Genomic DNA, 26,512 nt, shown 5'->3' with positions numbered 1-26,512 from the left:
TCCCTACTTGCAGTGCTTGTACCACACCTCATTTTGTTAATTTTTTTTAAAGGACTCCCCGCACTTCCCAATCCATATTTAAATGTTTCCTTGTCTGTGTTTTGGCTGGAAATCCACCAACCTGTTGACTTCTGGTCTGGCTCAGTTCATTATGTCAGTTTGTTGCAGTAGTCCCACTGACCGCTGACCCTCCCACTCTTTGTCCTCAGGGGTAGAATGAGTCAGTAGGTCTAAGACTCAGCTCTTATTGATTTTTCAGTGCTACTACTGAATGTCGTTAAGGACTGAAGTATACTGTTGCAGCAATTATAGTGGTTTGTTGGCTTGATTATACTACAACACCCCCCCCCCCCCCCCCCCCCTGCAGCCAAATAACTTGTAGCGATGTTGTCGCACTAACTGGGTTTTCCTTCTGTCAAAATTCTTGCTTGTGTTGTACGTCGCTTTGGACAAAAGCATCTGCTAAATGAAACTGTAGAACTGTAGTCAAGTTAAATACGATGCGGTCTGGACAGGGTTTATGTTATTTTGGAAGTCAATGGGCTTTTCGTGCACAACTTCCTGCTCAGAAGACTTCCCAGAAGTACTGGAAGTCACATATGCACCAAGCCAAAAAAAAAGCTGTTTTCACAGCAGAAATAAACCTATTTACAGCCTGGTTCAACAAACCTCTCCTGTCTGAATCACCAATTTTAGTATCGGCACACACTGTACAGGGGGTGAATTTTTTTCTAACTTGGCAGTTCACAGGACATTAAGATCACAAGCCCTCCCAATCAGAGGCACGGCTGAGGTCACGTGACTAACAGGTGCCCTGAAGCTGTACTCAAAGCCCCCATCACTTCCAATTTGGCCACGATAGACGATTTGCTTCAAAATCTGTTTTATAAAACAGACAGGTGACGCCAGGGAGACTACGCCCATTAATTATAGAGTCTAGGGACCTTCCCCCAGATGGGACAAAGCCTTCATCACATGAACTAATCAAGTTTTGGGATGTAAATGACTATTCATGTCATGTATTCAAAAATCATTGCCGATCCCTAAATTCTGCATTCCCTACAACATCTCATTCAGCTCAGCTGCTATTGAGGTTAATAGCAAGAAGCCTTTACATCATCAATTAGAAGAGGGAAAACTCAAAGCTCAAACCTTAAAAATCAAATGAAATGCTGCAGCAACGCTTCAGGCAGACTTTTCTATCCCTCCAAGAAGAGATTTGATCTTCTGTGATAAGCTACGCACATCTGTTTACCTGACCCTCTCTTTTTAGCAGAGCATGACCAATCCGAGCCTTGGGTTTTCTAAGATATTATCTTTCCCAGAGATGTTCTATCTCGTAGATTTAGAAAACATGCCATGCAGCAGTAAAGTGTATGCTACACTTGTGTAATTATCACAAAGATTAATCTTTCAAGGAAACTTTCATGTCTTGAGCCTGTTTTTTTTTTTTTCCACTAGTTTTAATGATGAAAGCAGATTCTCCAGATGGCTGCAAGTTTTTTCTTTCCCTTACATACTTTAGACATACTTTTTGTAAATGGAGCACTCAGATTTTTTTATTTATTTATTTATTGTATAAATACAACATCTACTTCCTCCTGGTTATAAATGGGGTGTTACTTTTGGTGGCTCAGTTTGATGTAGATAGGAGTTTAAACCCAGGCCCTCATGAGAAGTTTACAAACAATAATGTCCCCCAACTACCAACAGAAACCAGATCATCTAAGATGAGTCTGACAGCTACCATACTGTGCTTTTTACTTCCTGTAACCACTGTGAGGTGATGTGCAGCATGCTAAGGATCAGCCTTAAACAGTTTGACTCATTTCATGGTGAAAGAAAGCAGAATATATTCTGACTTATAACAACCAACACATGTTGGAAAAAATTATAAAGGTTAAAGAGACGCAGCTCTTTCCACATCAACATAAAACCACAGAGTTTCTCAGAGTAAAGCTTTAAAGTTCTTAGTTTAGATGTCATATGACAAAAATACAACCCCATATTTTTCAAGGGAACTGAAAACTTTGTTGATGAAACATGTCAATTCACAAACACAGACATAATGGTTTACCAATAATTTAAAAGCGTATAATTGATTAAGAAAAGGAGCAAAGCAAACACATCAAATGTTGAAATTGAAAAATGTCATTCTTAAAAAAAAAGGTGTGCTCTATATTAGGCCCTATTTCTACCAAGCAGTCCGGTTTAGATCAGTGCTGTTTGGTACAGGTTGGCTCAGTCAAGTCTGGTCCTGTTTTTACCAGTGTACCCTACTTATAAATCCAACTAAGAAGAGAAACACGACGCAGTAAACAAAGAGCACCAATGGTAAACATTCAGCAATTTGTCTTCTTTGTGATTGACATGTGGCTCTTTGTGACAAAGCGCAATCAAGCTTTGATTCAGAGAAGACTGTGTGCTGCCAGGAGAAATGCAGCCACTGTTGCACTGTGATGATTCTTTCAACCAGTGAACCGTCTGCAGTGTTGTAGCTCCATCTCCCGAGACTGGATCAGTGTTGTCTGGCACCCCTACGGAAAGATCCCAAATATTGGGACAGCTTATCTCAGTTATTAGGGGAATTGTCTCAGGATTGGTCAATGAAAACGCCATAAAATGCCTGCCCTACTGAGACTAACTGAACTGAACTGCTTGGTGGAAACAGGGTTTTGGAAAAGTTTAGATGTTGAACTGGTCTGTCTTCTGTTTCATGCTGACACCTATTGAAAACATTTGGTGCATAATGACCCAAAATACAACAAGGAATCCAAGACCCTATGCTGTTGAGCAGCTGAAACCATTTATCTGTAGAGGAGAAAAAAACAACAATTGCTCTAAAATTCCAGATGGGGGTCCCATTAGCTCCCAAATGTTCACAGAGTGCTATTGAAAGAATATGAGAGACAACACAATGGTAAACATCCAGTGTTGCCAAATGCTCAGTTAAGAAAGTTGCTATTCACTGTCCCAGAAGTTGCTGAAAGTTGTTAATGATATCATTGCCTAAATCTGCATAAAATGCTGTTTGCAACATCTTTATCATGGTAGCCGTAGCAGAGAAAAATAATATTGTGGGCATAGACTGTACGGCCGTGAAAGAGATGGAAAGTGTGTTAAAACAATGTAAATATGTTTACAACCATAAATGAATTTTCTTATGTCAGATTGTGTCTTTATGTCACGATATCTATCCTCCTCCTTTATCCTGGTTTGGGACTGGCAAAAGTCACCGTAAAGAGACTCTGGCTCTGGCTGCAGCTGCGAGTGACTTGTCTGTCCGAGAGTCTTCAAAACAGGGTAGGGGCCCAGCAGGTGCTGGAGATTAATACATGCTTTCACATCAGACCTGGAAGTCCAGAAAAGTTACCAGATTTGTTGCTAATCATTTAAAAAAAAAAAAAGAGGTCTGAAAAGTCAGTAAATTAGCAAAACTGTAAAAACACCCCCTGACTTATTAGATTCAGACTTAGCAAATATTATTATTGTTTGTATTTATATATTTTTCTTAATTTTTCAAAACTTGATGTGATGTCTTTGCATTTTTTTTCCAATTAAAAAGAGGCTTGAACTGATGAGCAAAACATAAAAATATGTTCAACATTTCACACAATGTCCCCTCTCTTATAAATAGCGTTTACTGCACTCTGTAGACCAACATTTGAATTTCACTTCTTCTGGTTAAAATCTACATTTTAATGCCTCAGTGAGTAGATCCATGCCTGACACAAGAACGAGGTGGGTAATTGTGTTATAACTGCACAAACAAGGCAACTAAAGCACCTTGCTCTTTCTTTAATTGTGTGCTACAAATAATGCTTAAACACAATTTGCGTCTGCTAAAGATGCAACTGCAGCCAATAAATATCAATTAAAGCACAGGCCTTGTGCTCAACTGTCCCTCTGGGCTTAACTACTCTCAGACTGGGAGTTGTTGGCTGAAATTGTCCTCTTTTGCTTTCTGTGTTAACTAAAATGGGTCTGCAAAAGCACAAAACAGCCATAGTGAAATGATGACATCATATCCTAAAATATATCTTTTCCCCAATTACCTCACCTATAGTCATGCTCCAAAGGCAACCTTGCTGAAATCCCATAAAGTGAGAGTGCTCCCCCACTGAAGACAGAGCAGTTTCTGGCAGGCCCAACAGAGTCGGCTGTCGTCTTCCTTGGCTGTGCGACAAGTTGATATTTCATTTAAATGCACAGAGCTTTGAGCACTGATGCAAAGGCTATTACCCAGAGTGCCCAAGTGGGTTGGCCAACAGTGTAGGACCGAACGCTGAGGAACTTCAAAGAAATGAAAAGTGCACTTGAAAACAAAATATATCTGCTATTTCTTATTAAATGGTCTCCTGTAGTGCAGGTTGTGCACATTAAAAAGCAGGTTTTCCTTGTGGCAGCTTTCAAGGTTATATACTGTACAGGTTTATGCAAGTCAAAATCCTGAGTTAAGAATTTTACTCTTACCCAAAGGTCGTCCCATTTAATCTTGCAAAAACACACTTCAGTCATCACCCAGCTTAGAAGCCCTGAGAAAATGCAGAATTGCAGAAAAGTTTCTCTTTAGCCACCTAGTGAAAAACTAAGTAAATAAAATAAAAAAGTACAAGACCATATAGATGGCTCCTGTGGTGACAAAACAACAGGAATGATTTTCATAGGCAAGCATTCAAAACAGCTCCACTCCACTGTACTTTAAAAGTGAAGATGACCAAAGTTGGGGCCGGAAATGTCAACTGGAAGTTTACTCATATCTTAGCATACCCCTCACTACTCTTCCCAGGCTTAGATTGAAGTACGCTGGTTCAGGAACATCTAGAAGCCTGATCCTGTTTGCATTTCCACAGCCAACCCCAACCTTCTTGGTAGGCGGCGTGTAAGCCAGATGCTGATAGCTGCATCAGCTATGCAATAGCGTGACGGCGTAGCAGTGCAACACAGAGTACCTCGCAAAACACTGCCATTTTTTAAACAAAGATAAAGTTATCTTCACAAAGTTTTCCAAAAATCTAGAAATGGCAGGGTTATGTTTTGTCTTCTATTGCCATTGTCATACAATAAATGTCTATTCCTTTGATCAATCTACGGACTGCAGTGTCTCTAGCTCCACCTTCTGGGGTCAGATTGGTATGTCTGGCACCCCGAGAGAAAAGTGGGACATTACAAGTCGGTAATTTGGAAGTGTCCTGGTTTTAGTCAAAAGAACCGCCACAAAATGCGTGCCATACCGAGACAAACCAAACTGAACCGCTTGGTGGCCTTGTACACACTTAGCCGGGTATTTTCCAAAACAAATATCCCTTCTCATTTGTTTTTAAAGATACTTAAGTCCACACTAGGGCTGCACGATTATCGCAATCGCAATCGCAATCGCAATGTCAGCACATGCAATTACGTAATCGCAAAAGAGGATATCGCAATCGCATTCGCAATGTCAGCACATGCAATTCAGATTTTTCTCCATGATAACCAAGCAAGTCTGCAGACTCATCATGACAAAACTTTTTTAATTAAATCGCAAGCACAATCGCAATCGCAATATTGTCCACCTAATCGCAAATCGCACCTTTTCCCCAAATCGTGCAGCTCTAGTCCACACCCAACAGGGAAATCAGTAAGAGGCATGCCAAACCCATATTGGGCAGTGTTTTTTGGGATGTAAAACCCATTCATTCATTTATTTTCTGAACCACTTATCCTGTTCAGGGTGGCTGGAGCCTATCCCAGCTGTCACTGGGCGAGAGGCAGGGTACACCCTAGACCAGTCGCCAGTCAATCACAGGGCTGACACATAGACAGACAACCAATCACGCACAAACTCACACCTAGAGACAATTTAAATTGATTAATTAGCCTGATGAGCATGTTTTTGGACTGTGGGAGGAAGCTAGAGTAACCGGAGAGGGAGAACATGCAAACTCAGAAAGCTGGGAATCAAACCGGTGACCTTCTTGCTGTGAGGCTGCAGCGCTAACCATTGCGCCGCTGTGCAGCCCAGGTGGAAAACCCTTGCCAGCCAATCAAAATGAGCCCCCATCATTCAGCTGTGATGTTTGAGAACCAAAAGCTCTGTTTCCCAGTATCTTCACGAAACCATGAAGCCAAAGTTTTCCAAAATCTTCAATTTGGCTAGAGTTTTCAGAAAATATTTTCCCTGATGTCACCCGTCTGTTTATGAAACTGATTTTGAAGCAAATCGGCTAACATGGCTATACTGGAACTGGCAAGGGCTTCGAGTACAGTCATAGGGCGCCAGTCAGTCACGTGACCAGAGCTGTGCCGAGCTTGCAATCATGATATACTCTAAACTGCCAAGTTAGAAAAACAGGTCACCCCCTGTACAGTGTGTGCTAATAGTGAAATAAACGATTCAGACAGGAGACGTTTTTTTTTTGTTGTTGTTGTTTTTTTTAACCAGGCTGTAAGTAGGTTAATTTCTGCTGTGGAAACAACTTTTTCCGCATTGTCTCATTTTCTTAGACTGGTTGCTGCTTGGGGTGAATGTATAAAAATACATGCAGTTTCCCAGATACCTGGCTGCGTGTGGACATGGCCTTAATGCTTCTAGGCCTTTGTATCTACCTGCATGCCTCTGCGTGCCTCTATCAGTCAATAAGTCTAGTGCTTTATTATCACAGCATCCCTACCTGCTTGGATAATGAGGTAGAAACTGAGAGACTGCTAATTACACAAAGAAAGAGAATTTGTGATGGTTTTGGCACCTGAATTCAAAACGTCCTTAGAAATACAATCAGGACATGTTTTAAACAATCAATAAAACCACTGCTATGGACTATTTGGAAAACTACCAAAAGCACATCTGTGACAAAGACTAATACAAAAGGAGCCTGTAATATATTTATTTCTTTTCACCGACTCCAAAGCTTCACTTAGTTTCACTTTCTGTTGATTTTACAGCCTTCTTGAGATAAAGGAGAATTGTTATCTGTGAGGATCTCACTCTATACATTCCCCCCGTACTTGTCTTTCATTAAAAAATAATCTCTTTCTTTACTAAGCGAGATGTTCTTGCTTTGTGACCCTGTTAGGGAAAATGAGAACCAAGGCTGCCTCTGCACAACCACCTCCTCTGACGCTGACGCTAACATAGTGGCAGTGGTTACAGATGTGAAAAATTAATATAAAGAAATAATTAATCTCGGTGCTGATGGTCTCATTTGCTTTGTAGGTCAAACAGGGGCATTGGTATTAATTTGAGTCTCTTTCATAACCAGCTGAAACTCCTTGCGGGAGCTTTAGAGCTTTAGATACTTTTAACTCAACCTCCTTCCTCCCCCATTCCCTCCTCTCGCGTCCTCTCTGACACGAGTGCCAAGGGTTTTAAAGTGTGTGATGTGTGATCGAGCTTAGGCAAGCAAATTCTAGGGCACTACTGCTTGTGTGATATATTACATTATTGAGTGTGTTCACTCAGATTTAAGGCACATAAAATTAAAAATACTTTCAGGGCACAGAAGTACGTGACATATTACTAGTCACGAGGCCCATCATGCAACTGTGATTAATTGAACACATTGGCTTTACAATATTGAAATGAAGTACCTTTTACACACTTAAAACCCATTATTTTACGCCCATTAATTTGAAAATTGGAGGCAGCTGTAATTTTAACGCACAGAAAAAAGCGTGAAGCGCTATAAAAGAGGTGATTTACGATAAAAGCTTATTTTACTACTTCTGGGGCTGTGTAGATAGGAGGAGCAGTTCTGTAAGCACAACAGCACTGAGATATATGGAACATTAGAGTATGACTCCAGTAATGACGAAACACGGCTTAAATGAGGTGGTATTCATCCATTCAACATACAAATGAAATGAAGTCCGTTTTATTAGCTCAGTTATTCTGTCTGGACTCGTGAAAGATGTAGTTCCTGAGGTCTGCTGAGTCCATGACCCACTCAAGCGCATCAGGGAAAGGAGTGACAGATTGTTCTGGCTTCTCCTGCTCCCCCTTTTATAGAAAACAGGGAACAGCATAAAGTATTACCTCTTAAAGACTTAGGGCCATGATTAGGTGCATTGATTTTCTAACCGTAATCATTTACATTGCAGATCGATGGGATTAGCTACAGAAGGTTTATAGAATTCTTATTTATCCACAAGAGTAACTGCCTGTTACTTTTATTAGCCTCTCACTTTAAGCCCTGCCGGACACCATGTCTATTGATTCACATGTTTATCATCTCACATACACAAAGCTAAGGTGAATTCTTAGTCCTGATTGGCTGTCAGGTATTGATGAACTTTCTGTAACCACAAGGAATTATCAGATATCCTAACGACTGACATGATTCAATACAGTTATTCTCCATTTTTACTTGTCAGCACACTATAGTTAAGCAGCTGAAGTATTTTCCTGCTTCCTTTAAGAATTGATGGGAAACAACTACTCCACTTTGTTACAGTGGGCCTGAAGGTCAACCCACAACATTTTACAAAAAAAACTACATCTCAAGAAACACAACAATTTCTCACAGAGCACATTTTAGAGAGAACAATGACATTTCACAAAACACAAAAACATTTCAGGTAAGGAGAAGGTAGGGACAACGCGTCTTATCTCCCAAGTCTAAGCTCAAAATAAATTTGAAGCACCGCTGACCTTCTACTCAGATGAGGAAAGAAAAGCTAAACATACAGCCCTGAATGCAAAAAAGTTGTGTTGTACCAAATAATGTTGAAAGTATGTCAGGAATTACATTATATGATCATCCCTTGTTGAAATGTTTCTTTATTTCCATTAGGGAGGGGTACTTTTCACATTTGAAATGACAAAGTACTGATCCCCAATAGCTGGCAATTGGTATCGGTACTCAACAGTACCAATTTTCTGTACTTTTTCTTGTATTTATGTAATAATAAATATTAACTGTTTTTTAATGAAATCTCAGGCTTCACGGTGGCGCAACCATTAGTGCTGCAGCCTCACAGCAAGAAGGTCACCAGTCCGATTCCCACCTTGGCCGGTGGGTCTTTCTGTGTGGAGTTTGCATGTTCTTCCTGTGCATGCGTGGGTTCTCTCTGGGTTCTCCGGCTTCCTCCCACAGTCCAAAAACATACTCACCAGGTTAATTGAGCACTCTAAATTGACCATAGGAGTAAGTGTGCGTGAATGGTTGTATGTCTCTGTGTCGGCCCTGCGATTGACTGGTGACCAGTCCACAATGTACCCTGCCTCTCGCCCAATGACAGCTGGGATAGGCTCCAGCCACCCGCGACCCTGAACAGGATAAGTGGTTCAGAAAATGAATGAATGAATGAAGAAGAAAATCTCAAATTTTTCAACTTAACATTTGTTTGTCAATATGTAACCTTGCAATGTTGTGTTCATGTCCAGCATGGGAATTCGCCTACTTTGCCACTCCCTCACAGTCACAAAGATGTGTTTAGGTACCTAAACATGGTACAGTTTGATTTTATGCAAATCATGACTTGGTACTAGGGGTCGCACCAATCACAATTTTCTATCCTATCTTTAAAAAGCCTAACCTGCCTAAACCGATTTGGGCCGATACCAATTTTTATTTTCAAGAACTGAAAGCATATACCTTCAATGTTCCAATCTTATTTTATAGAAAATCACGGAACAATACCTGAGAAACAATAAAACCTTTATGTTTTAACTTAAACAACTAATGAAGTGTCCTGAGTTTTAGGTCTCAGAGCAAAATGTAACAATGGCTGGCTCTCAGACCTTTCTGGAGGTATATAGGATCAGTTTCATATGCAAGGATGGGCCGACCTATCGGTGCATGTCTTCTTGGTGTTTATTTGTTACCACAGATGAAATTTGGTCAGTACCCACAAAAGTATCTAATTTGGTGACCATGCCTAATTTTAATATAGTCCACCGTTCTTTGTAGCAGTTAAACTTTTTTGAAGTGACACAACTGTAATGAAAACAACAACTGTGATGAAGCAGTGCTGGGTTCTGTACAACCAAAAACATGTTGTCCCTCCCTTTTCCATAACCCCAAATTGTTGTTGAGTTTTCTGAAATAGTGTTGCTTTTTTGACCTTCAGGGTCAAAGTACTTTGCCTAAGAAGGCAGATTTTCACCATGAAAACACAAATACCATCTCAGTTGTCAAGAGCCTTTTGGTGACTTCTAGATGATATGTGATATTCCTGTCTCCAAAAATCATCAATACCTTCCTGATAAATGTCTCCTACTGTGACACCTACCACACCTTCTGTCACTGAATGTTTACTGTTAGTCTGAGTGAGTGAGTGGGTGGGAGTGGGGGTGTGTGGCTTAGCTGTGGGTCAGTTGGCATTGTGAAATTGCAGAAAATGTTACAGATACCAAACTGTGGACGCCTGTTTCATTACCGCTGACATTTCTGTGTGAGCCAGTTGCAAATTGTCCTTTTGTGTTACATCTTGATATATTTGTTTTGATTACAGAAGGATTTTTCTTGTTTGGTTTTCAGAGCAAGGCTTAGTGGGAAGATGACTTATTCTTTTTTTTTTTTTTTTTGTCTTAACCTCACACTCTTCAGCTCCCAACAAACATTAAAGTTATAGCACTATAACTTAATTACAGTTAAACTCTTAAATTCAGCGTCTGACTGTCATTTCAACGAGTACTCCACAGCCCTTGTTTTAAAAAACAGGCTGCTGTTTTAATGTTAGCAGGAGCGAAGCTGGCAGGTCTCAGACAGCTGCAGCTGAAATGTGGAAAAGTTGTCAAACCCAAAAGAAAAAAAAATAGAGACATCTGGAGAATTTGCAAGTTTGAAAGTGAAAAAGTTGTCTTGTCTGAGTGTGTGAGAGTAAGTTTCCCCAGTGGTTAGGAAATGTTCAAGATGAAAAGCAATCAGTGATTTTACTTCGTACATGGCTGAGCCTTTTGAAAAGTATTAATAAAAATGATGTTGAGTTATGCAAAAAGAGAAGCTGTATTTCTATCAAATGTATCACAATAAGGAATTCTCCTCCACAGATATGGTAGTACATAAAATATATTTGACTTATCATGAAACAAAAAACCCAGGGTGAAGGGTAATTGATTTCTGGCACCCATCAGCATTTAGTGCATCCATTCCTCATTCCCTGCCCACACTTTTCCACCTCTCTGTTTATCCTTTGGAGAAAAAAAAACAGTCTGAAATCTGGATATCATTTAAAAAAAAGAAAAAGAAAAGAAACAAAGCAGTAAACACTTACACTTAAAGAGCAAGAAGTGGAAAAGGCTTTAGAAATAGAAAAAAAGAAGAGGAAGAAGGTAATAATTACAAAAATTTTCATCATCTATTATTTTTTGTTGACTGAACATGAAGCAAATTGTTTTGACATTATAAAGCGGAACAAAAAATAAAACACTGGAGCTCAATCACAAGCACTTGTTTCACAGCAATCAGTACCTGTTACAGCCTACTTGCAGAGGCCACTTAGTTTAAATGTCAAGGGTGTAAAATATAATTTACAAGGACGGAGACCTTTCAAAAAAGGCTAATTGGTTATTGTGAATGCCCCTTTTTACACCACCAAGACTTGTGTTACCATCATGCCTGCTCGCTGTGGAAAAAAGGCTGCTGTAATTGCAGAGTGCGATGCAGGGTCAGTCGGAAAAGTGACTTTTTAGATGAGTGTCTGCCAAAGCATTCCAGCCTGCTGCTAACTGCTCCGTCTCATTTCTCAGTGACGCTGAGCTTCATGAGTGTGCTGTGTAAGCATGTGTGTGTGTAGCCTGCTGATTTAATCCTGTGATTGACAGAGTCACTTTAACAACAAGGAATTAAAGTGATGATACAGGATATAGACTTCATTTTTTTGTGATTTATGACATCTGCAGTTTTCTCACTTAAAGAGGGGTATTATGCTTTCTCAAGTTTAAAGATGGGTATAAAGTAGAGTTCATACTTAACACACAACCCAATACAAACTAATATGTTCTACTTTGTAAATCCTTGCAACTGTCTATAAATTGCTCCAAACAGTCCATTCCTGAAATAACATAAGATCTTTGCGAGACTTTTTGAAATGATGAGGTCATCACTAAGGCCCCATTTGCAAAGTTTCATCTTAAAACGCAGTGAAAAAAAATCTGTGATTACATGGAAACGCTGAGGGACTGTAAACGCTGTAGTAAGCATGCCAGGCCTGTAGTTGGCGCTATAACTTTCTTGTCTGGAAGCAAATTTTAGTAGATCTCAACTGAAGTAGAGTTGGGCTGATCATCTGGTGTATTGGTGAATGCTAAAACCAGAAGTGGAGCAACAGATGCTCATTTTGTTGAAAGACAGCAGCAAAACCCGACACTGTTGTACTGTTTTATGCCGTTACAGGTTGGATAAAGTTTTATAAAAATCACTTTACCCAGGAAGCTAACCCAAACATGTACAATATAGGAAGGACAGACCAATTTTAGGGACTGGTTTCATAAACGAGAAATACATAGCAAGGATAACCTCATCTGGGCTCTCGAGTCAGGTAGCCAGCCAGCCCCAGCGTTGTTGACACTGCTCAGATTATTAAAAGAAGCTGAGTCTTAACAAAAAGCTAAGTGGTTTCACACCAGTAATCCAAAATTGTTGTCTCCCCAGTCTGCCAAGTTTTTGCGTTCTAGCATGGTAAATCACTTCCCCCCTTTCTTCACAGCTGGACCCACTTCTCTAGATTACGGTGACGTCTTAAAGGGAACCGAGCTCCCGCTCCCGGAATGATGCATTCAAAGACTCAAGTCAACACAGTGACTCATCATTACTTATCCCAACACCTTATTACTGTCATGAAACCAGTCCGTAAGGTATTTATTATTTAGAAAAAGAAGTAGAAATATGAAAAAGGAGAAACACTAGGATGAATTCGTGTGTCTTCTATCATCAGAGCGGACATCAGCGCTTCCACCGAAAACTGGGGCTTACTGTTTACATGACAATGGTGGTGGCAGAATTTCAAGTTTGCACTTTAGGTCAGCTTGAACGCCATTTTTGTGTAAACCCGAGGCCAATACACAACAATACTTGTGCGTTTTACCCTTAAACTGTTGTGGTATGAACGACCCCCCTTCTTACTGATTCATGACTTGTTGAAGGAGCACTGAGCCTTAAAGAGACAGCAACTACAAAGAAGTCTTTTAGACAGAGGATACAATTAGGGTTTCCTAAAATACAGTGTGAGAAGAAAAGAGATTTTTTGGAGCCAAAAAAGAAATCCTGTTAAGTTTCTAAGGGGGTAGCAGATAGACAGTTTAAATCCTAAAAATACACAATACTTTAAATGTGTGGGTCAACAGCAAGGTAAGACCGGAGTGCCACATCATAAACAAGTCCCAGAGCTGCTACACTTTATCAGCGCCAGTGGAATATGTCCAGTCTAATAAAATCATTTGATAAGGACTTGCTGTTCTCATGTGTACACTGGACAGTCTCACTAGCATTAGATAAATAAGCCATATCACTGGCTGTCTTCACCCCCTGACCCCACAGAGCGCAGCATCCAGACTCAGCATGTCAAACAGTGACAGATGAAACCCTTCACAGGCTAACAGTATCCCCCTTATCAAGAACTCCACTGATGCTGGCCTTCCTTTAGACCCAGACACACACACTAGTTATATGCTTAGAAATCTGTGCAGGGAGGCAGAGAGTTGCATTGATCGATATGAGAGCTGATGTCAAAAGATCAGCACAAACTGAGAGGTTCGGGCTGGCCACTGTGAGGCAAGCCTGTTGTTCGAGCTGGGGGACCTTCATCATTGATGGTGAGCATGAGCCGCTGTGTGTGTGTGTGTGGCATGCAAATAGTGAAGGACAAAAGCAGAGGCAGTCATGAGTAAAAAATAAATAAAATACTTTCAGGACTCGAAATCAGTGAGAAGTCAATCCTGTTGTAGCAGTGTGAATTTCACAGTTGAAACCGTGTCGTCACCTTAAAAAATTAGAGGGTGGTAATTTTATTATTTGACATTCATATCTTAAACATGCAAATGGCCCTCATACTGCTCCTAAGTGTGACGCTCTTAGAAATTGTGTGAGTGGGATCATTACAAGTGGACGTAAAAAAGGCTTCAATTTCAAGTCCTTTTCATACCTGAATTGAATCTTTCACTATAAAATCACAGGGCTCTCAAATGTATGGAAGCCCAGGAGTGCAAAAAATGATCATTTTCATCTTAAGATAGAACATTTTCAAGGAAATAACTTGTGCAAAGAATTGACTCCTGAATCCAACATGTCATTCATCCTGATGCAACCAGATCAGATTAAGTTCATTACAGCATCTTTTATAGTATTAATAAGCTAAAGCATGTAAAAAGCATTAATAAAGTTAACTGCAGGAAAGCACAGTCACACCATCAAGATAGATGTCGCTATTTTCAGGCTAGCAAAGCATTTAGTATTACATTCAGAGATTCTCTGCAAACATATAGATAGAAAAAACTGTTCATCAAGAAACCAAATCACCTTAATTTGACATTTTGTAGCTGATAGCAAACATCACACCTTTGAATTCTGTCCAGCAGAGGGCACTAATGTTGATTGCAATTTTTCAATCCCTGTGTGCACAAAAACACACATTATAAACAGGGACCATACAAAAGAAGTGGACAACTTTCTTAGAGATCCACTACTACTCCTTGACTCAATGGCATGGATGGTTTTGTTTTGTTTTGTTTATATGGGCACGTCCATTATTCTCAGGGATGTTTTTTTAGTTGTTTACAGGCATCCTGTATTTTAAGGTAAAAGAGGATTAATGGTGCTAATAGTTCAATTGTGACACCTTAATTTCTTTATATTCTATTATACTGCTATATAAGATAACGTGCACTATTTTATTTTTAAGTTAAAGTCACTTTCATTTCTGTTCTACTTATTAACATACTATTTGAGAAGTTTGTTTTGCTTCTAACAGATAGTGCACTTTCATGTTTTAAGTAGCCTTAAAAAAGCCTTGACATGGCATTGTTTCATTTGTGAATGTGTTGTTCCCTGCTGTTAAGAATATTTTTTTTTAATAAGGAATATGATTTGCCTGTTCTCTTTCATAAGGAAGCTAGCATTTTCGTGGAAAGGAACCTATTGATTCAGAGGGAAATTAGCTTCTCAATATAATTGCCGCTTATCCACTATAATTTGCAACTTAGTTATAACTATTGTGTGTTCTATACCCAAATTTACTATCTGCACTTTAACATCTTTAAGAATTTCAAAGACGCATAAAAACAATCTGTTCTTATAATTCTTAATTAATTCAGGCAGTAGGGGTTATAACAGCAGCTTATTTAAAGCAGAGTATCACGCCTGCTACGATCCCTAAGGTTCGTCTTTTTCAGCTCATGTCAAAAATTATTACCTTATGGGACTTCCAACATTCAGTAAATGCATTTTTAATCAAAATCTAAACTAGAACTTTCTTTTCTCTCCATGAATTCTTTTTTACGTTTTAGTATTAACTTAATATCAGTGCACAAGATGGCCCAGTGGTTTGGTCACATGTTACAAACAGCAGCTTAACAGCAGTCTCTCCTGTCTCTCCCAGTTTTATCCTTTGTAATAGTCCCTCTTAATAATAGCCTGCATGCTTTAACATATAGGGTGTCCATAAAGTCTCTTAACAATTTTATAAGAGATACTAAAAAAGCAATTGATGAGATATCTTAATTGATATCTTAGTTATCACACTATATTAATCACATTGCGTTTGTGTATTTCAGGTACCCTGTTGATGAAAGTGGTACTGTTAAACAAACTCCTAAAAAATGGCTACTCCTCAAGAAAAGGCTCAATGTGTGTCATGGTTTATTCCAACAAGAGACACTGAGAAACTACAGAACTAAGTATGGAAGAGATCCAGTCACGTCTCTCTGTACAAGGGAGGGCTGAAAAGTTCATAGCCTGACCAGAAAGGAGTTATCCATTCCTTTGTAGTGATGAAACTTGACATGCATAAAATTCAATATTTTCTGACACTTACAGCACGGTTTATTCTTCAACACTGTCATGTTTCCTTGTGTTGTTGCTGTAGCAGGATGTCCAGACCTTGGGTCATCTTCAAGGCTCTCCCTACCCCTCTTGAATTCAGCTGCCCACTTTTTCACAGTTGAAGCTGGAGCATCATCCCCTAATTTAGCAACCGTGTGTGAATGTCCTTCAGGGGTTAACCCCTTTTTCTGCAGATTGATAACACCATGGTGCCAAATTTGATCAATTTTCTCAAAATGTCTCTAGTTCTACTTTCCAATGTAGTGATTCTTTATTAATCATTATTCTTTATTTAAACTGTTACATTTTCTTTATTCAAAGTGTTAATCTTCTCTATTTTAAACATTTTGTATTCCTTATTCAAATCTTTTATATATATATCTTTAATATATTTTATCTTTGATGCTGAGAGAGCCCCGCACAAGATTTGCAATGTGTCTGGATTGTTGGTTCATCTACAAATGGCGATTAAAAAACCATGAATCCTTGAATTAGCGTCAGTTTATCTGAAAATAAACCATGCCGTACGTGTCAGAAACTGTTGAATTGAATGCATGCCAAGTTTTATCACCATGGGATAACTCCTTCCAAGTCAGGCTAGGAACTTTTCAGCCTTCCCTACATGTTTAAAAAAGAGGAGTGAACGATCGAGAAAATCTAAGGAAAAATTAGTTCTTGTAATAAATTAGTTAAATATATATATATATATATATATATATATATATATATATATATATATATATATATATATATATATATATATATATATATATTAATAATAACTGTTTCTAATTCTGTAACAATTTCCAAATGTTTGTTTCTTCATTTGATTTTGTGAAATGTGTTATAAAAAAAAAAAACTTGGACATCTTGTATAATTTCAAATAAATGAAAAAGCAAATGAAGATCAATGTCCCTTTTTGGCCTCCATACTGAAAACTCAAAGGCATTTCTCATCAGAAATTTAAAAGCAGTCATCATCAACTGATGGACTACTTCATGGATTTACATTTAGCGAGCAGCGCGTTGCTGTATTTTGTCTTGGCTCTTGTCTTAGCTCTCTTTTTAGGATTGGGGTGTCACACACTTTAATGTACTAATTAGGACTTTGCAGCATTTGGACTCTAATATAAAGGCAGTTTGTTGAGTTTGCCTGATTGATTGTTGAAAAATAGATTACAATTTGATTGACAACTGCTGTGAGCAGTCAGCTCTAACTGGCCAGAAGCCAGTTAAGCTGTTTTCAAGCACGCCATATTTCTAAAGCTTTAAAAAGCACACACACCAGGATGAGGGATCATTTGTCGTTCAGAGAGAAGAGACTGTATTAAAATATCTATTCAAAAAAGAAAAAAGGAAATGACAGCATAATCTCAAAAACAACCATCCTGCAGAAACATGGGCTGCAGCATGATTCCCAGAATAAAAATAGATAATACAATATCATGTCCTTCTCGTTGCGGTCTCTTTTGACACTTTTTTTGTGCAAGCTCAGCTCCCTGTGTTTACTGCCAGACTTTGTTCTCGGTTTTGTGTCTCTGCCCATATTTCACTGCGCGAGTTCAGTGTGCAGGGCTCATTGTTTGGGGAAGTCCTTCAGATGAAATTCAAGGAAAACACGAAACAGAATGGGAGAAAAGCGGAAACTTGTAAGAAGTGTCTGTATCGATGATGGCCCGACACTTTGCACAACAACTGAGACACACAAAAAAAGGAAAAGTGAAACTGAATGACCGCGAGGTAGAGTGTGTGAGGGAGTGTGATGTGATGTTCTGTGTTATGACGGTTTGATGGCGTGTGTGGGTAGTGGTGAAATGAATATTATTAAACTGTTGCAAAGTGCCTGATGGGGACTTTCAGTCAGGCTCAGAATCCGGAAACATGCCTCACACTCGCAGAGAAATGCTTATCGATCCTTTCAGCTTTTGTGAAGGAGCCACAGCAGAGTCATTTAGACTGTTCAAGGTTAGTTAGTTTCCTCCTTTTGTCTTCATTTGTTTGATAATTACCTCACTGTTACTCATTATAACGCAAACAGCAGCACAGGTTGGTAAAAAGTTACGGAAAAGTCTTATTTTTTGACCAAATTAGTGAATCTTCCTCCTGTATGACAGAGGAACCCTTCAGTCGAGTGTACTTTTGAATCTAATTAAAAGTTGGCAGTTTGACGATATGGTAATTAATTTAAAAAAGCTCAGAGACTTGCTCCGAATCTATTGTCTAAGACTGCATAATGGTCTCACAGCTGTAAGAAAAGTTGAAGCTTTTTTTTTTTTGCCGGTAGTGAATACCATTGGATCCTCTAATTATCTGCACAGTTATAAGCCCTAAGAAGTGGAATGGAAAGTGTGTCCACAGGTTACTTCTTTGAAAAAAAAAAGAGAACAAATTCAGCTTAGGTTTTTGCAGGAACGAGCTCCGTGGACCAATTACTGTCTCCGGCTGCTCTAAGAAACTGATGGATTATGGAATAAATTGAAGGTTATTTGAGCGTAATTGTCCTGTTGCTCTTGCCTAAGCAGCTCTGCAACAGCAAAACGAGTGAGTTCAGTCAGAGACCACGGGGCTTCTGTAATGTTGTAGGCACAATAACTCCTGAATTAGTTTGCCCTTTATTTCCTGTCAGATCATTACTGGTTGGGTCTTACTGCAGAGGTCTGTTGTTGTTGTTGTGCGGATATCACGGCTTGTCATAGGCATCACACCCTGGCCCTCTAATAGTTGACAAAAAAACATCAGCCTTGCACATTGAATTCAAAGTGTGTCTCATTGTACTTGAACCTAATTAGATCATGCTTATAAAGGAGTATTCAAACTGACGGGAAGAAATAGTTGGCATCCTTGCTGGTATTTTGAAGCAAACATGCCAAAGATGTTTCAGATTTTTTCTCGTGTGAGGATTTTCTTTCTTTCTTTTCAGGTTGCAGGTTCAAGTTTTGCAAAACAAGCAGCATGAAAAATATGTTGAGTACCATTTGCTCCTTGAGTGATCTTTTAAAGCACAGGTCAAGCATTGATTTATCAATAATGCTGCAAGTCCTTGCTGCTCTGACACATTGCCAAAGCTGGTTCAGCCCTGAAGTCAAGATAACAGTTTAGCAGCATGGTTTTGATTTTGAGTTTGGTTGTCACATCAAAGTGGAAATCTACAGCCCTGAAGGGGGTATGAACTTCAATTTTGCATTGAATCTGTTTTCTTTTTGTGGCAGTACAATGAACGAAATGCTTTGCCTCAGATTGGATGCATGGTCCAAAATAGCTCACTGTCGAAGAGGAGGGTAAACTAACAAATGCAAGCACTTATTTTGCTTTATAATGGTGAGGACATAATTACAACTGCTACAGTAGTTGCTCATTAGTTGCACTAAGCTGCTCATTATTTGGGAAATGCCTCATTTCTGCACAGATGTGGGCCGCATGCATCCCTGCAGCGTGTCAGCTTTTTGGAATACTCAGGGATGAACAAATGCAACAAAACGGCGCCAGCATTTAGGATAACAACAACTTCACTGCCTCCTTCTGCATCTGATGCCACACATGTCCTGTTAATGCGTGTGCAAGGGTGCAGGGCTGCGCGTGCCGATGAATAATGATCCCTTAAAATGATATTCAACAGCTAAACTTGCACTGAAAGACGAGGCTTGAACGTCGTGAGACTGGTTGGAAGTTCTCATCGTTCCACTGCAAATTTAGTGACAATTCTGAACACCCACAGCTCCTTTGACAGCCCCCCAAATATTAAAAAGCAAAAAAAAAAAAAGGAAGAAAAAAAAAAGAAGCAAAGCCTTCGCTGGAACGGTGAGGAGCAGTGTGGGTTTGTGAGGCTTTGGAGCACCCACAGTCAGTAAAATGGAGGAGGTGATAGGCATAGGCAGTGTGGGATGAGATTGTAGGTGCCCAGAGCTGTCAGGAGAGGAGAGGAAGTCAAAAGAAATAGGAAGGAGTCAAAAACATGTCAGATCTGTGATTTGAAGCACCCGAGGAGGCAAGGAAGGGGGGGACACATCTCTGAGAGACAGCTCACCAGATCTCCCCCATGTGAAGTCAGATTTGTGATTTTGTTAATAAACCTGACATTTCAGCTTCAGTAACAAGGACATCGTGTGAGGAGGAATGAGCTATTATTGAGCCGTAACTCATGCAGCACTCGCACCACGTTGATTCTATGGCTTTTCAATTTCACATATTTACCAGAGTATTTTTGTCTCCTCTCATCCTCTCATATTCAGAAGCACGCACATATCCGCCTGCAGTTTGTTTTTTAATTTATGAATAGAGACCAAAACCCTTTTAGCAATCATGTTAGTCTGTAAAGCAGAAAATCGCAGGACATATTTCAGTCAACTACAGAAAGAGGACTGCTCTGAAACACTCGAGATATCAGCCCGGAAAGATTTGGAGGAATTTTGAAACATCCACACAATCACAGATGCGCCAAGGAGGGAGAAACAGCCCCTGCTGCCTTTGCAAGGACCACGAGTGCGCTCAACTAATAATAGTGCTGATTTGCAGACTCCCGGGGCTCTCACTCAGGCGGTGATCGTTTTAGAAGGAGAGGGTCCTCCGCGTACTTACCCATGATGTCTCATCGGTGCGTTCCCTCCGTCCTCCGTGGCGCAATCCGCCGCACAGATCACGACTTCCTCCGTTTTTCCTTGACAGTACCTGGAGCCCCCGGTGCTCTGCGCGCCTCTCACGCTGGGGTTGACTCACCTGCCTTCATTCTAAAAAGTCTCTAGATTATAAAAAGCTTTTGAAGTTTGCGCCCATGCTCCCTGGCGCAGGGCAACTTTCCAGATCTGTCACAAATAACCGTTCCATTCAGCCCAAAACTGGAAGTGAAACGCTCTGTTTTACAGGGTCTTCTTATCCGATAAAAGCATAGTCTTGGAACGGGTGTGCGAAACAATGGATGAAAAAAAAGAAGAAGAAAAAAACCGTCAAACGCTGCAAAAGTTAGGAGGTGAAAACGGGCTGGATTTTGCCGCGGGAGTCTGTGCGGATGTCAGAACAGCGACCGAAGGAGGCAGGTGTCCCCTGCGCAAACATCCAGCGGAGCGGAGGAGACGCCAGGCAGTGATCACAGGCAGAAGCTCGGGCACTGTCAGGGGCTCCTGTGCGGTGCATCGGCGAGCAGGTTCGCGGGAGCGCGCGTGGCTGCGCTCGTGTGCTGGCGCGCGCGTGTGGGAGCAGGGAACCGAGAGAGGGAGCATTCAATGCAGTGTTTAACAGCTGCAGGCAGATTTGGTCAAATGTGAGATTTGCTTCTGTTTTCTTCTTGTTCGGCTTTTTCCCATTTCCATCAGCAGAAACACAAACAAACAACTGCGGGAGCTGTCTCCTCCTTTTCCATGCTCCTCTCCTCTAATTCTATTATGCAGGTGTTGTGGAGGATATGCTGAAGGCTATATGTGGTCATCTTTATAGCATGAGTGGGAAGCCAGCTTTATCCCACCTCCTGTTGCATAATTATTGCGGCTGGGAAGCTAAATGTAGTTATGTTGGAGCCTGGATAAGGATGGAGAGGCTTTCCAAGATTTTTAGAATTCATCACGCATTGTTGTGTTTTAATCTGTGTTTCCTTAGTGAGCGAAGCCCCCAGGGGTTGGTTTCTTGAACTTCATTTGGTCAGTTTTACAGTATCATCAGGCTGCTGTGGACATTAATAATATTAGAATTTAACTGACAAAAGTATAGCTCATGAAAATCCACTGTATAATCAGACGAGTGCAGGTCAGACCTCTGGTATGTTTAATTTCTCCTTTATTTTTGACGTCTTTGATTTTGGACATTTCTAATGTTCTGGTAAACCCGTTTATGCCAAAAAACTTCAGAGTTGTAAGGCATATAATTTTATTAGTCAAGTCCCTCTGAATCATGTTATGTATTTATGTGGTCACACAGCTTGTCACCAGGTCACCTAATAATTATTTAGAAATTATAATAACAATAAAATTATTTAAAAAAAAGAAAAACATATAAAATATAGTCAACTTTTGTTGCTACTTGCAGAAATAAGCCCATGTACAAAAGTTAAATCCCAGGTACAGTTTTTTTTTTGTTTTTTTTTTTGGAGGGTTTGATGTGTCTTTCCTAGAGTGAGGTTCACTCCTGGTCTCCTTGATCTGACTGCATTATAAATTTGTGGGCCACTTCCCTAATATTGGCATGAAGAAGAGACGGAGTTCAATGAAGAAGAGGAGATCCAATGGCAGCTTCAGTCCAACATCTTTATTTGAAGTTGACACAACGATGGCACACAGACAAAAAACCCTCCTCTCCTCTCTCCGAAACCTGATTTCCTAGCCCCCTTTATACTACTGGGGCGTCCCTGAATGCATGCAACTAACCATTTATGGTAAACAGACTTTGTGTCTGTAGCTTGTTTTTCTGTAACATGTAGTCGCCGGGCAGACCTTGGTCAAGACACCTTGGTCAAAACCGCTGTGGGCACTAAATCTTTCAATCCTGGCGAAATGAAGAGTCATCTCAAGTACACGGCTAGGCTAAACTTGTCAAAGGGTCAAAGGTTAGCTCCTGCAGGCCCCTGGACCTCTGCAGGCTGCTCTACAGCTCACTCTAAATGCATCCACTCAGAATGAATCCTCAACAGGTTACTCTAGAGACTTGAATGATTAAATAACTATCAATATGGTTTGGCTCTTTTGTTTGCATCCGCCATGTCTTTCCCAAGAAGGAGCAGGAAGCAGATGATGTCATGTGACAGGAACCACTTGGAAACTGTTTTTACAAACTATTTTTTTTTTGTTGTCTAAGTTGTCTTCTAGTAACCTCGCAGAGCAGATGGACCTGCCTGATTCAGTTTCTGAAATCCTGCAGATCCATCTTGCCAGGCTCCATTGACCAATGAATTCACTTGGCTAAACTCTTAACGACTCAATCAGGGAAGAGAGACTTTTGAACTTGTCAGCATTCCTTTAATTTTTGAGTTTACTCTACAAAAATTGCTGTTTCTCGTGTTCCTGAAGTTGTTCGTCTATCGTGGCTTGATGTGGATTGTTCTGTGGTGAGTGTGTCCATCAGAACGGTCGTCCAATCACCAGCTGCTGATCTTTTTGAAGGTCCCGCCTCTGAAAACAAATCTGAAGAGCACCTACCCAGATGGACTAGTGAAATATTTCCGTGGCGGATATATGAAACTGTCCGTCTGGTGTGTCAGGTTAGTTTTCCAGCATATAACTGGAAAAAAAGTTGCATAAGTAACGTTAAGATTTTTTATTGTGAGTAGGCTATGACCTGCTGAGTTATCTGTCCTAATCCTACCACGTTTTGTGTATTGGCATAGACACTAAATGCACTGTAAAAATCATTGGGTACATGGGCTGATGCCCTGTGGATTATATATAGCCCGTCCGTGCCGTGTAGCACAGAGAGCCGGTCAGTGCAGATGAGCACAGACGGCCTGTTCCCCCCCGCAGTGCAACATATCAATATAGCAGCAGTATGTTTTTAAGTTGAAACATATTTTGAGATAGTGCCACTTATCATTATGTGTTATTATAACAACTTCAGTAATTTTTTACTTAAATTAATATGTTAGGACAACAAATGTGCAAATTTACTTTTTACAGTGTGGTGACAGTAACCAAAAATAACTATGGAGGCAAATAGTGACTACTTCTACTACTAGAAAGGAGGTGATGATGTGGGCCTGCTGGGTTAAGTTCTGCTCATTTTACTTTTTTTCTTCAAGATTTCCATACTTAAAACCACGTCATTCACAGTTCACACGAGCATGAATGCATTGGGCGTCTCATTATGGTAAGGAGTACATAGACAAGTGCTTAAGGAGTGCTTTTCTGGTCTTTCAGAACACTCAAGCACCTTAACACGCCCATTCTCTTTCACCTATTCACACCACATTAACACCCTAATGGCAGATACTTGTATTGAAGGGTGCTTTCCGTTTCCACTAACACATAGGCACACACACGTGTTAATATACTTACACGGGCATTCACGCACATCTAGCCTCATCAAGCAGCTCTGCCCCTCTTTCATCCTTCTCTAAGAGAAAACAAAAAAGAGAGTAAAAAGTGTAGGTAAACTAAAGTAAGAAAGTGTAGAGAAAGTGCAAAAAGGTCCATAAGAAAATAGATGCTGACAGCTTGTCCATCATTGTCCAGTCAGCCAGCCTCCACCTCCACAGGGTCCAGGACTGAGCTTCTTCAGCAGTCTGTTCAGTCTCTGTCTCTTGGATCCTGTCTGCTCACAGCAGGTGAAGCTATTTTAATGCGACGTTGGTGTCGGATGTTAGCTCAGTTAGCCATGTCTGTGAATAGCATGATGCTACCATGCGTTCTGGTATTCCCTCTACTAGGGTTAGCATGGCTAGCTTGTCCATTTTACTGGAGATAGATTTAACATTCCCAATAAAAATGGGTAGAAGAACAGGTCGATGTCATCACTTCTTAACTCACACCTGAAAACCAGCACGTCGTCCTCACCTCCTTTTCCTCATTTGTGGGTAAACATCAGGCCTTGCACCAGTTAGCACTGTCATGCTACAGGCTACTAACAGCTGATATCACATGTAAACAATGCAGCCGGCATTACATAGATATCTTAAGACAAGCACAGGAGCAAAAATAGTAAAAATATCACTGAAGACAAAACCAGTTTGGTGTCCATGACCAACAAATGACCCATACAAAGTAATGACAAAGTACAAAGTAAAATACATACAAAGTAAGTGTACCTACTCTCAGTGGATACCAGTGAGCTTGGCCCTTTTTTTGAGCAACTAGCCAGAAAACCCAACCAAATTTATTTTTTGCACCTCAGTGTGACATCATTCCCAGCAACAAAAGCCAAACACTTTATTTATTTGAGTTTATTTCTTCTCTGTCTTTGCTTTCAAAAGTTAATACAGTGTTTTCTAATAGCACTTTGGGTTGTGTCATTGAGTAGGAAAAAACATACTTGGAGAACCCAGTCCTGCACACCTGCACCACCAGGTAACTCGGGATCCCTCTGCTCTCAGTTTGCACCAAAGTTTCTCCTCTGTTTCCTTTGATATGCTGGTTCTTTCCTCCCTTAGTTTACTCCACTACATAAAAGTCCCTCCTCTGGTGTCAGGAGTAAACAGCGTGCCATTGTTGAGTTGTTGAGTCTGAACCACTCTTTCTGAAATTTGATTGTTTTTCTTTTCTCTGTAGCAGCCCTCAGACCCAAACAGCTCGTCCTTGCACTGCATGCTGAAGAGCGCACATGTGTTGCCAAAGCTTGATAATAAGACTATTATACAGTATGTTCTATAAGAGCTTTAGGGACCTTATCAGATATGCATATCTTCACAAATCAGGCCGTTCTGTTGCTAGTTGGAATTCAGTTTTGATCCAAGTAACTTAATGAAAGCCTGGGAGACTTCCAGTCAATTGTAAGAAGACTTGTTTGTGTTTGTACAGACCGTGTGGTTGTAGTGACAGTTAATGCTGCCTCTCACTGTGGAGACTCAGTGGCAGATCTGGCTTATCTGCAGGTTGCTGAAGACCCAGATTTCCTTTAATTACCTCATGTTGTGTTCCAGGATTGTGTTTGGTCTAACATTTGTTTCATGGTTTTTTGTTTTTTTTGTTTTTTTTTTGATAATTTAAGAAAAATAGATGGAAAAAATGAGCTGAGAAAAAAATATCAAAGAAATCATCCAGTCTACAAGTCTAAGACTGTCACTCTTTGTAGTAGCGCTTGGAGAAGTGTTGTGATAGTCTTACCCTGGGGTTGAAAATGAGCAGTCACAGAAGATAAACTCTGTCTTTACTGAAAAAAAAAAAAAGAAATTAATCGAGTGTTTTTGTCTTATTTTAAGTAAAAGACACATTCAACTTATCAGTCCAGACAAAATGTCTTGTTTCAAGTTATCTAAAGACAAGAAAGAGGTCTGAATTGCTTGTAATGTGTAAAAAAAAAAAAATATGCGAATGGAACAAAAAAAAATTGCTTGGAACTAGAATAATGTCTAAACATAAGCAATTTTCTCTTGTTCCATTGGCAGATTTTATTTAATTGTTCCAGAAAATTCAGACCTCATTTTTGTCTTTAAATTACTTGAAGTAAGACATTTTACTGGACGGGTCAGGTGAACATATCTCATAATTAGTTATAAAAGACATGTTCTTACTCTTACTGAAAATAAGACAAAAAAAACTGTACAAGATTTATTTTTTTTTTTTTTTTTGCAGTGCAGTGCAGGTTACACTTGTGAAAAGTCACAAAAATAAATAAACAATTTAATAATAACTTAACCAGATCATGACTTCAACCCGCTGATGGACTGCTGTGAGTCTGCTCTGTTTCAGCACCATGGACAGCACCTTGCTGCATATTCAGCCATTTGCATGTGAGGCTGCAGTCATGCAATAACTTAAACTGCCTCCATTTTTACACCATGGATGCACATGTATCAAAATTTGCTTCATTTGCAATAATCTTACAAATTTGCCATTTTATAATTTCACAAAAAATTAATTTTGGAATTTTGTAAGTTTAATCCAGGGAGGTCATTCCTCATACCCATTTTTCCCCCCATTTAA

At 39.9% G+C, this 26,512-nt stretch overlaps 1 protein-coding gene and 1 long non-coding RNA gene across 6 annotated transcripts in view; one reads left to right on the top strand and one right to left on the bottom strand.

The window, feature by feature from the left end:
• The window catches only part of lrrtm4l1 (leucine rich repeat transmembrane neuronal 4 like 1), a 97,591-nt gene extending 76,318 nt beyond the window's left edge, over positions 1-21,273 (bottom strand). For 2 of the 4 annotated variants that reach the window (XR_012599726.1, XM_074690921.1), the window contains exon 1: positions 20,535-21,273. Coding sequence is in view for 2 of the 4 variants with exons in the window: in XM_074690921.1 (XP_074547022.1) it covers positions 20,535-20,538 (4 nt within the window). In the remaining 2 variants the exon portion in view is untranslated. The remainder of the gene's footprint in view (positions 1-20,534) is intronic. The other 2 variants (XR_012599725.1, XM_074690920.1) reach the window with 1 other exon arrangement.
• The window catches only part of LOC141805891 (uncharacterized), a 147,450-nt gene that overhangs the window by 92,307 nt on the left and 28,631 nt on the right, over positions 1-26,512 (top strand). The window lies entirely within an intron of this gene.

The sequence above is a fragment of the Halichoeres trimaculatus genome, unplaced genomic scaffold, assembly GCF_033239565.1.
Source record: "Halichoeres trimaculatus isolate MK-OKI-2021-1 unplaced genomic scaffold, fHalTri1.1 fHalTri1_scaffold_16, whole genome shotgun sequence".
Lineage (NCBI taxonomy): Eukaryota > Metazoa > Chordata > Actinopteri > Labriformes > Labridae > Halichoeres > Halichoeres trimaculatus.
The sequence above is the reverse complement of the archived record's forward strand: the minus strand, read 5'-3'. Positions and strand labels throughout refer to the sequence as shown.